Consider the following 11,205-nt stretch of genomic DNA (forward strand, 5'->3'; position numbering starts at 1 on the left):
ATATATAACACCAACAATATATTTTGTGGCTGTTTCCAAAATAATAATTAACTTTTATCCACTTCAAGCACAACACAGATATCCCGCGAAGTCTCACGCACTCACCACACACACACTTCCTTGGTCTTCCGGTCTAACACGGATGTTGTGTTTGGATACACCAGGACCCCACAACAGACCACCACGAGGAACACATGCAAATGTATTAAACGCGACAAATAATTACACGACAAGAATATCCGTACATGAAAAGCGTTGGAAGATTAACGGAAAGACTCATTCCGATGATAAATAACGAGGTACATGACCGAGCGCGAGCCTGGGATCAAGCGCGCGTCCGCAACGGTGAGTGCACGAGCCCAGTTTTAACGGTGATTTGAAGAGTCCTTAGGTTATTTTAATAATTATTTTAGCAATTGCCTATCCAAAGTACTTCATACGTTTTAACCAGCAGATGACTGTCGGGTTTTAACTGGGCATCCATATAACTCGTGTTGCTTGCATGTTTTTATGTTTTATAGTAAGGTTAATTTGCGAGTTAGCATATAGCTAAGAGGAGCAACCGACCAACAAACAAATTAAAAAAAAACCCAAATTTGCTATTTAAATATTATATGTGTACTCGTAACTTAGTAAAAGGGTTTTTATGAATCGTTTATGGTCGACTGCACAACAAACTCACTGAATCCTCCCCCCTCTCGTTTTGAAAGTGGTTTGATGACGTGCAGACATTCATCCTCCCACTATGCATTAAAATTTACATTATGTTCCTAACGAATAATGATTTAATAATTATTGCAATGTTATGTTTGGTGTATCAGTGAGAGAGAAAACCTTGTAAAGTAGATCAAGAACAGTTGAACTTTAAATGGATCGAAATTAAAATGCACGAAGCAAAGCCTTACTGTAATGCCACTTTGAGATTAGCAAGGATTTTATTTTATAATTAAGTAAATGGACCGTAACTATTGTGGCTGTGGACTACAAAACCTAATGTTCATTTGTAAAAAAATTGCCTAAAATTTATTGTAATGACTCAAATTAAAAATCATTAGAATATAAAGCATAAAGTTGGGTAAAGTTGGTTTTATATTTGCACATGCAATCATTTTAACAGTTCCAATATTGTTTACCACAATAATTTATATATTCGGTCTGAAAACACATTTAAGTATGACTTCAAAACATTATTAGCACTATTTAATTTTATTAGCACTATTTAATTGACTTTGAACTGTTTTATTTCAATAGTCAATGGCTGCCAATATAATTTCCCAGTTTAGAATTTGTAAATTACACTTTTCTGAAATTAAGGAGAAAGTCTGAATGTGCGAATATTAAACCAACTTTACCTCAGTGAAGACAGTCAGTAAATTTCCTACAGTATAAAATATATCAAACATTATTTATTATGAGTAATTTGCGCTGGTAAGAACTCAATTTGGACAATTGTAAACACGATTTTCTTTATATTTTGATGTTTCCAGAAATTCATTTCAAATAGTTACATTTCACCCAAATATCATCCTATCTTAACAAACCACAAAATTAAATATCCCAAAATTGACACTATTTACTGGAATTGTGGTCCAGAGTTACAATTTTATTCATCAGGCTAGATCAGGGGTGTCCAAACTCAGTCCTGGAGGGCCAATATTCTGCAGATTTGATCTCCAACTTGCCTCAACACACCTGCAAGGATGTTTCTAGAAAGCCTAGTAAGAGCTTGATTAGCTAGCGCAGGCGTGTCTGATTGGGGTTGGAACTAAACTTTGCTGGACACCTGCCCTCCAGGACCGAGTTTGGGCACCCCTGGTCTAGATGGTCAAAAAGGTGTTCTGTTTTTTGACATATAAAGAAGCATACCATCATTTTTGGTTTAAAAATGCTAAGATTTTGACTTCAGTATAATCAACACTGTTGCCTATAAAAAAGACAAAACATTAAATTTGTAAATGCAGCAGAAAACAATAATAATTGACTGAAATGGAATGAAAATGCAAAATAAAATGCCATCTGCAATGTCCGTTACGTTTGTTTAATGCTATTTATATCATGCTTTGCTTCGTTTGTTGTCTGTATATGACTTTTAATTTTGTTAAAATTCATTCAGTAATTTTTGTTTGGGGGCATCATGGTGGTGCAGTGGGTAGCACAATTACCTCACAGCAAGAAGGTTGCTGGTTCAAGCCCTGGCTGGGTCAGTTGGCATTTCTGTGTGGAGTTTGCATGTTCTCCCCGTGTTCGTGTGGGTTTCCTCCACAGTCCAAAGACATGTGATATAAGTAAACTGAATAAGCTAAATTGGCCGTAGTGTATGTGTGTGAATGCAAGAGTGTATGTTTCCCAGTGTTTGGGTACTATGGGGACTAAGCCAAAAAGAAAGTCCCTTTATGAAGTCCCTTTATGCTTAGAGTCAGCCGGGACTCGAACCAGTGACCTTTCTTGCTATGAGGTGACAGTGCCAACCACTGAGCCACCGTGCCACCTTTTGTTGAAATACTAGTTTTTGTTGTGTGAATAAATGAGATCAGACATTAATTAGTGAGTTGCTTTTAGCTAGCTGTCTTTAAAGGAATGTCATCATTTACACACTATTTGCTAGTCTCAAAGTTTGTATGCATTTCTATGTTAGGCTGAACTCACAAAAACATCTGTAAGGGGACAAAATGCATGAAAAGCAATGGCTTCCATAAACAATTTCAAATTTTTATTGTGTGATGAACTGTCTCTATAAATATGATTTCTTAACTTAAATCTAATATTTGTTTAGCCCCTAACAGGCATTTTATGAAATTATTTTAATTGAGATCAGCCATTTTGGGTATCATGGATGGCGAGTCACCACCGTGGAACGAACACAAAAGCCATCACTGCAGCGTTCCCTATGATGCAGCAGGGGAACATCAGGAGGTAGGTTTCAGTCATTATAATTTTATACATTATGATAAAGTGAGGGGAACTATAGAGAAAAATCAGAAGTACACTCAAAGAACCTGGCTCCAAATGTTGCCAAATAAAGGTTTCAATTGTAAAACTGAATGGCAACATCAGGGTGCTTTCACTTCAATGTTTATAAACTAAAACATTTGTTTTATTTTATTGTAGAGTCATGATTTAATAGGAGCAGACTCTGCTTCTGGAGAACCCCTGTCATCTTATATGAGTGGTGCAATCAAGGCTTTGTTACCAGATTACCACGAAAATTCCCAATCAATAACAACAACTACAACGTCTGTTGAATATCCATATTCTCTGGATAACCATTGTCTCATGAAACCTGAAACTGTGATGGATGATAATATAGCAGAGGAGAAAACGGACAGTGTCCCAGATTTGCTTCCTCTAAGATGTGTCCAATATGTGCCACAAGAAAAGGTATGCGAGTTAAGCAGCACAAACTCTAAATCAAATATTACATTTACACATTTTCTCCTTTGTAGCCCAATAATATTTCTTTTTTACAGGATCAAGAATTGGACCAAGGAAACTGTAACTGGACATCTCTAATCCAAGACGCTCTAGAGATGAGTGATGCAGTGGAAATGGAACAAACTTTATCAATGGGTGTATGTGCGCCCATGATGGACTTGAATCCTATATATGAAGGACCTGATACTGAGGCAAAAGTTGCAATTAATGACAACTACCAGATGGAAGAATCCCAATTAATCGAGGGGCAAGGAGGAAAAGGAGAACTTGATTCTTTTTTTCCAATGGTATCAGATGACAGTAGTCCAAAGAAAGAAGTTTTGGAAATGGTAGGTTCTGATATAAAAAATATGTTGACTGCCGATTTTATATGAATGAATAATTAAAATAATGTCATATGTTTAATTTATTTGTAGGGGAATAATGAGAAGCCAATCTCTTTGGATGCTGTATTATCTTTTGGAAAAGAAGAACTTGAAATGACTGGAATCGGAGAACATGAGTTAGGCTTATTACCAGGAATTAACGAGAGTTTGTACTCTCCTTTTTCTTCATCGGATAGTTTTTTAAAAAGCGAAACAATTCCTTTGGTCACACACTCTTTTGAACCCACCCTCCCTGGAGCAACAGAAGAATGTGAGAATCCTTGTAAAGATGTCAGTCCTACAAAAATTGAAGACACAAACACTTCCTTCAACCATTCAAAAGTAAACAATGAAAATGTTCACAGACCTGCTTCTGTATATGGGCTACATCATCTTGATCTTCAAAAGGTCACAGATGGAAAAACTTCAGTTGAATCGCATGATCATTCTTCAGAGCATGATGTGCAGGACGAGAAAGCAAACATTAGAAATCTAGAGGTCTCTAAAAGTACAGTAATAAATCAAACTACAACATGTCTGCCCAAAGATCAATACCTTGAAAGTAAACTTGAAACAATTCATGATCATGTACCTGTTATAGCCTCAGTGAGCAGTCTAAATGCAGCTATGGTAAAATGTGGGAACTCGGAACACGAGACCTCTGAAAGCACTCCATCTAAGCCTGAAAATTTTGAAACCGCTGAAAAGATATCAATTAAAACAAATAATGTTGAACCCGACCTAAAGGTGGAGACAAAAATTGCTATTGAAATTCATAACTCTCCCTCAGAATCTGAGACAGTTCCAGATCAACCTGTTGTATCTGACAAAAATCACACGGATATTAAATGTAAGGACTCTCGAGTGGAGCAATGGGAAAAGAGATCATTAAATGAGCTTTGTCTTCAAGAGAACAATTCAAACACAGATGAAGCACTGATGCTGACCTCAACTCTGAAAAAAGATGGAGATGAATGTGAAATTCATGTCCAGGAGAAACAAACCCAAGAAAGTCCAAATGCAATTCTTCTGCCTTGTGAACAAAAGGAGCAAAATTCTGAGAAAAGTGAAAAGAATCCTCGCAGTGTCACTTCAGAAAGCAGTATTCCTCCACCAACTGAGAGTATTCAGGCAGCTCCATCTTCTCCCACATCAAGGACAGACTGCTCCCCTCAAAATAACATGCAGAAAACTTTGCAAATCCATAAGAAACGAAAAAGAAAAAGAACTGAGCTTGAACAATTATTTGAACCAATGCATAGTAAAAAAGAGGACTGTCCTGTGTATGAAACCGATATATTAGACACCCCTGTGAAACTAGGCGCAACTGGATGCGAAGGAGCTAATCCAAACAATTCATTGCCTGATCAAGATAGTCCACCATTAAAAGAGGGGGACAATACAGATGATGCAAACTCACCTTCATCTAAAAGAAATTCTTGTCATTCACAACTGGAAGTATCACAACTTGAGCTAGTGACAGATCCAACAGAGACCTCACAAAAACAAGGCCATAGCTGCTCTGACGCCACTCAGGAAAAAGTGCAATCAAATGCTAGGGTCAACAGGAAAGCTGGTTCTAAAAGGAAACTGAAGAAAAGAAGGAAGCATTTAATGGTAAAAAGCTCTGATACACAAGGCACTGTCTTGTCACCAGAAGAGTACTATACATCACATTCTAAGGTCAGCAAAAACACCTTGGTGAAAGAAGGTAGTAATCCAACTTTAACCCAAGAGCCCATCTCTAGTTTAGAATTCAGTACATTTTCAGAACATGGCACAGATTTAGTGGACTTTCAAATACATCAGAAGGTTAGCCCTACTAACAAGGTCTCTAAAGACAAAAAGGATAAGCATGAAGCTAGTCTACTGAATACAGAGTCTTCACTAGACTCAACAATTAAAATAGATCCTGTTTCAATCTTAGAGTCTGAATCTTCAGACATTCATAACAACCTTATGACTTTAAGGCAAAGGAAAAAAGTAGATATAAAGCCAACAATAATACCCAATGTGTTCCCACAAGAGGATACTGCCTTACCCTCAAATTCTAAAGAAAACCTACTCACGTCCGATATGAAGACTGTCACAGGAAAAAGATCTGTAAAAAAAGGTACTAAAAAAGATGACAATGAAACTACTCTTTTGGACATGGAGCTTTCTACAGCCACTCCAAAACAAGCAGATCCTGTTTTAACTGCAGAAACTGAAGCAGAGTCTTCTGCTGTTCTTAGGACACAGAGGAAGTCACCAAAAAAGAAAATGCCACATACTAATCATGAAGCCATAAATTTACCTGTAGCAGACCAAAACCCTCAAGTAAGTATTTTGAATCAGTCGACAGAACCTGATGCCAGCACTGCACAACCAAATAAAAGAAGGTTTAGAACAAGAAAAACACTTGACACAATCAGTGACAACTGTGAACCTACTGAACACATTTCTACAGCTGATTCTGTGCCTGCTAAAGTATCTGAATATTCAGGTGTCAGCCAACAGACACCTAAAGATGACCAAACAATACAAGAAATCCCTCCATTTGATTCCATGGCAGCCACAGAGATTGATAATTCGGATGATCTCGACCAAAATAAGACAAAGGGGATAACAAAAAGAGGGGATACAAAGGCCACTAAACACAAACCTCATGTTACTCAAACAACCAGAAATCTTCGAAAACCAGATACAATGCAGCAAGAAAATTCAGAGTCAATTAATATGACAAACTCAAGGTCAGAAGACAAGACAAGCAAGTGCATTAAAAAGAGAACATCACTCAGAAATGTTTCACTTAAGGAACATACTGAACATCCACCGATGTCTTTGGGTAAAGATCTAACACAAAGTTCCTGCATAAAAACAGACATTGTACATGAAACAGCTGAAAGTAATGAGGAAAATCAGGTTTTCATTATCAATGAACCAAGTCCTCAGAGCTCACCGAAGAAGGCAAAGAAAACCAGAGGAAAACAACTGTTCAATAAAGAAGAAATTGAACAAAGTATTGCCTTGGAGGCAGCCAAAAGTGAGGACAAACATTCAGATGTGGCATCTATCATAAGGGAGGTAGACTCTGAGAATATAAAAAATACTGTTGGATCACAGCAACCTGTAGAGGATGGCGCTGTGGTTGTTCAAAATAATACAGTTGAGGAAGAGACTCGAATTACAGTCCTCCATGCTGGAAAAACTCCTAAGACAAAGAGTCAAAAAGTTGGTCAGAAGAAAAAGATGTTGGTAGTCCTGTTAACTCAAGTTAAAGAAGAGGAAATGTCTGATGATGACAGAATAGCAGACATCACTGAGAGTCATACAAGACCTGGAGAAACTCTTTTTAGGACCATGCAAACTACTGATGGTAAAGACCAAGACGATGTTGAACAAAAACATGGAAACTCCTCCTCAGTTAAGATCACAGAGTTTTCAGATATTAATAAGTGTAATACAAGACTTGGAGAGACTCCTACGAGTCCCATGGATATAACTGATTGTGAAGACCAAAGCAAAGTTGAACAAAAGCCAAGAAAACGAGGAAGACCTACTTTAAATCAGAATACAGACATTTCAGACATCACTGAGCGTCAAGCTAGACTTGGAGAGACTCTTTCTAATCCCATGCAAACTACTGATTGTGAAGACCACAACACTGAAAAAAGGCCACGAAAACGAGGAAGACCTCCCAAAAAAAACAATAAAAACATGGTATTTGTAGCACATTTAGAGGACAACCCTTCTTCGTCTGTAGAGATTTCAGAATTTTCTTCAAGTCAGGACAGCACAGAAAAAACTGTCAACGTAGCAGAAAGTTCAGTGATGCAGAAAGATGTTGAATTTCTTAAAATGGGAAAGGTTGTGGAAGTGGAAAACAGTGTTGTAAGGGTTACCAAACAATTGGGAAATGATCCATCAGATTCCAGTCGGAGTACTACTGATCCTTTGTCACAAGATAGTCCTTCTCCTAAGCGTAAAAAAGAGAAGAACATTGAAAAGCCAATAAGAAACTTGAGAGTATCTAGCAGATTATATGAAATGTCACTCAAAGATTCACAAAAAGCAGACAAGCCTTCCCTTTCTCAAAATGCCACAGAAGTTTTCAACAGGGAAGGGAAAACATCATTGCCCATGCCTGGAGTAGCAGAGAATCTGAAACTCTGTGAGAAAACTACTGTACAAGATGGTATGCTGGCAAATATAAAGATTGAGAATAAAGCAACTAAAGTCGTGAAAAGAAGAAATCGTGGTCGGAAAAGAGACAGAATTAAAGCACCATCTCTTGATCAAAGACTAAAATCCAAGCCAACAGAAATTGTAAAGAAACCTCTTACATGCAAATACTGTGGCATTTCCTTTCGACATATTACAGCATACACCATTCATCGGCGCATTCATACAGGTGACAAACCGTACAAATGCAAGATCTGCGGAAAAACCTTTGCTCAACTGTCAAAACTGAAGTCACACCATATTGCACATACCCAAGATACCTCTTTTCCTTGTCCTTGCTGTAATCATAGGTTCATGCAGAAAGAAGATTTGCTATGCCATTTTAAAGTCCACCTTAAAGAATCAAAAGCAAACAGTGAACCACAGAAGGACCTCAGGAGCAAGAGAAATGCTTTATCAAATGAGTCTTCAGAGGCTGCAAACAACTACAGATGCCTTATTTGCAAGAAAAACTTTGTAAACCAGGACAAGTTGCAGATTCACATGCAGACACATGAAATGGAAAAGCCCTTGTCTTGTAAAGACTGTGGAAAGAACTTTTGGAATCCATCAAGCCTCACAGCTCATGAAAAAACACATTGGCCTGTCAAACCATATGCTTGCTCGATTTGTGGGAAAGGCTTTAATCAACTTAGAGCCCTGAAAAAGCATTCTCAAAACCATGCCGGTGAGACCCCCTTCTCCTGTTTTCACTGTAGTCATGCATTCAGTGACCTGTCTGCACTTAGAATGCACCAAGCATCCAAAACCTGCATTGCAAGGAAGAATGTTGAGGCAAACAGTAACATCGAGGGTTTTATTGTAAGTCAAGGAGTTGATGGTCAAGTGAACACACCAGTGTTCTTCAAGTGCCAAATATGCAAACAGCTTTTCAGGAAATGGTGCCAATACACTCTTCATCTACAAACACACACCAGCTCCCCCCCATACATTTGCTTCTCTTGTGGACAGTGTTATGAGACGGATTCAGAGATGAATGTTCATTGTGAGGTTTGTTGCCAGTCAAGTGGAGAGGATAAGATTTGTGGTACATCACTCTCAGAAATCACGGAAGGAGTTTCACGGTCACCTCAAAGTTTACCAAGTACAGGAACTCGGCAGAATTCTCAAAAGCAGACTAGCTCAGAACAGCTCGCGGAACCTGTACAAAGAAATAACAAAGTTCTTAAAAAACTTCCTGAAACTATTACTATCCAGTCACCCATCACTCTTCCAAGGAACCAATTACCAGCTCCTAGTGAAGCTATCTCTGCTTCCACAAGTAGCTCTCCAAGTCTTTGGAATTATAAATGTTCACGTTGTGGACAGCGATTCAAGCAATACAAGTCTTTAAGTGTTCATCTACAAACTCATGCTGCTGGTTTCAGATATACTTGCACACATTGTGGACAGTTCTTTGAAAGCTGGAGTAAACTGTGGTTACATCAGCGACGTCATCGCCTAAAAAGCCGCGGTTTCTCCTGTAGTCAGTGCAATCTGCAGTTCCGCTTCTTTAGTTCATTTAAGGAGCATATGATTGCTCATGCAGGGCACAGCCCGTATGTTTGTACACTCTGTCCTAAAACCTTCACTGAGGAGGCAAGCTTACATGCTCACCAATGTGTGTCTCATAACCTTCGTACAAGTCTCAAATGCGATGTCTGTTCTAAGACTTTCAGTAATTTGAGTAATTTAATCAAGCACAGTCTCTTGCACAATGGTTCTACCTCTCACATTTGTCTTTCTTGCAATCTCCCATTCACTAATTCAAGAGTCCTAAAGGAACATTTGAAGACACACACAACAGGCCCTGGACCTGCCCTCCCTGATATTCCATTGAAGCCACTCAGTTTTCCTCACAAATGCAAGAAGTGCAAAGCTAGTTTCTCAACAGGAGATTTGCTTTATGCTCATCAGATTTGCCATTCCAGAGATGCAAAGACTGTAGTCCGTCCAGCAGTAGTACCGACCCCAAAATCACCTACTACACCCTCCACTCGAAAGAATCATGTATCAGACCTCAATCTTGAAAGCGTCCCCGATGATGACACCCTCTATCTTTATTCCCACCCAGACAAGCTCTACGTGCCCCCTAGTCGTAAAGTACAGCCTCCGGTCATTAATTTGGACCCTGATAAAAACATAGAGGCATTGGATGCTCAGAATACTGAACCTCCAAACAATGCAATCACTTCTCACTCTGACAGCACACCTCTACCTCAGGCCACACGAGATCAGGAGAAAACAACCAAGCTGAATTCCTGTCCTGAACTTCCAAAAAATGAAATCACTTTTCAGTCTGATAGCACACCTCTACCTCAGGCCACACCAGACCAGGAAGCGACCAATGCAAGTTTAAATGAAGGCATAAAGGAGACGGCAGATGATCAAGATAATACCGGCCGCAAGTATCAGACAAGATCTACATTTTTGAAAAGAAATGTTGATATGGAGTTTCAAACACTTGTTCAGCAAGAGTCAGTGGAGAGTTTTGAATGCGCGGACTGTACTGAAAAACTAACCAGCGTCTTAAGCCTTTATGAACATTACATACTTCATGCATTGGGCGATACATATATACACTGATAATCCATAATGTTTTGCCACAGAACTATTTTGGGGTGTTTGAAGCCATTATTGGCAAAATGGTCAACTGACACATTGAAAAAAGGTGACTCTTCATTATATTCTCTTTCAACCCTTACGTTCATTGGGTTTAAAGAGTTGAGAGACTCTGTACTACTGGGATTGTAACTATGCCTTATCTTTAATTATGTATGTACTGCTCATTTATCATCTTGATATCTCCTCTTGTGCCTTCAGTGATAGGTGTGGTTCTGTACAATATCTTTAATAGCTATACACAAACCTGCTTTACAACACATCCTGATAGTTCTCCCCCTGTAGAATTGATTTATTGTATTAACAAGCTCCAAAACTAAATTCTGTAAGAAGAGATGGTTAAATATCGGAGACGTCATATATGAATGTGTGGATGTGGCTAAACATACTGTAGTATATTGTACAAATATGTAGATCTTAAGATCAGTTGAATATTTCTAGAAAAAAAAAACTGTCTGCTTTTAAAAAATTATATACTTTTCATTCAAATCATTTTTTTAAATAAAATATACTAGCAAATTTTTCATGTGTATTTTCATTATTGCCTCATTCAACCTGCAGTCCAAGGTAATACATGTATTTT

General features: G+C 38.3%; 1 protein-coding gene across 4 annotated transcripts; it reads left to right on the forward strand.

The window, feature by feature from the left end:
* The first annotated feature begins 135 nt into the window (after positions 1-135).
* Positions 136-11,146, forward strand: si:ch73-347e22.4. Of its 4 annotated transcripts, none has more exons than XM_087295481.2 (5): positions 136-1,639; positions 1,907-2,913; positions 3,109-3,378; positions 3,468-3,761; positions 3,849-11,146. In XM_087295481.2, exons 2-5 carry the CDS (start codon positions 2,830-2,832, stop codon positions 10,584-10,586), a joined length of 7,386 nt encoding a protein of 2,461 aa, XP_087151607.1. In that variant the 5' UTR covers positions 136-1,639; positions 1,907-2,829; the 3' UTR covers positions 10,587-11,146. The 4 variants fall into 4 exon arrangements, with proteins under 4 accessions (XP_087151607.1, XP_087151608.1, XP_087151605.1 ...); XM_087295482.2 differs by having other exon boundaries at positions 136-961; positions 1,795-2,913; XM_087295479.2 differs by having other exon boundaries at positions 136-345; positions 2,774-2,913.
* The last annotated feature ends 59 nt before the right edge of the window (positions 11,147-11,205 follow it).

This window comes from Danio rerio, chromosome 19, assembly GCF_052040795.2.
Source record: "Danio rerio strain M-AB ecotype USA chromosome 19, GRCz13ab, whole genome shotgun sequence".
NCBI classification, from domain to species: domain Eukaryota; kingdom Metazoa; phylum Chordata; class Actinopteri; order Cypriniformes; family Danionidae; genus Danio; species Danio rerio.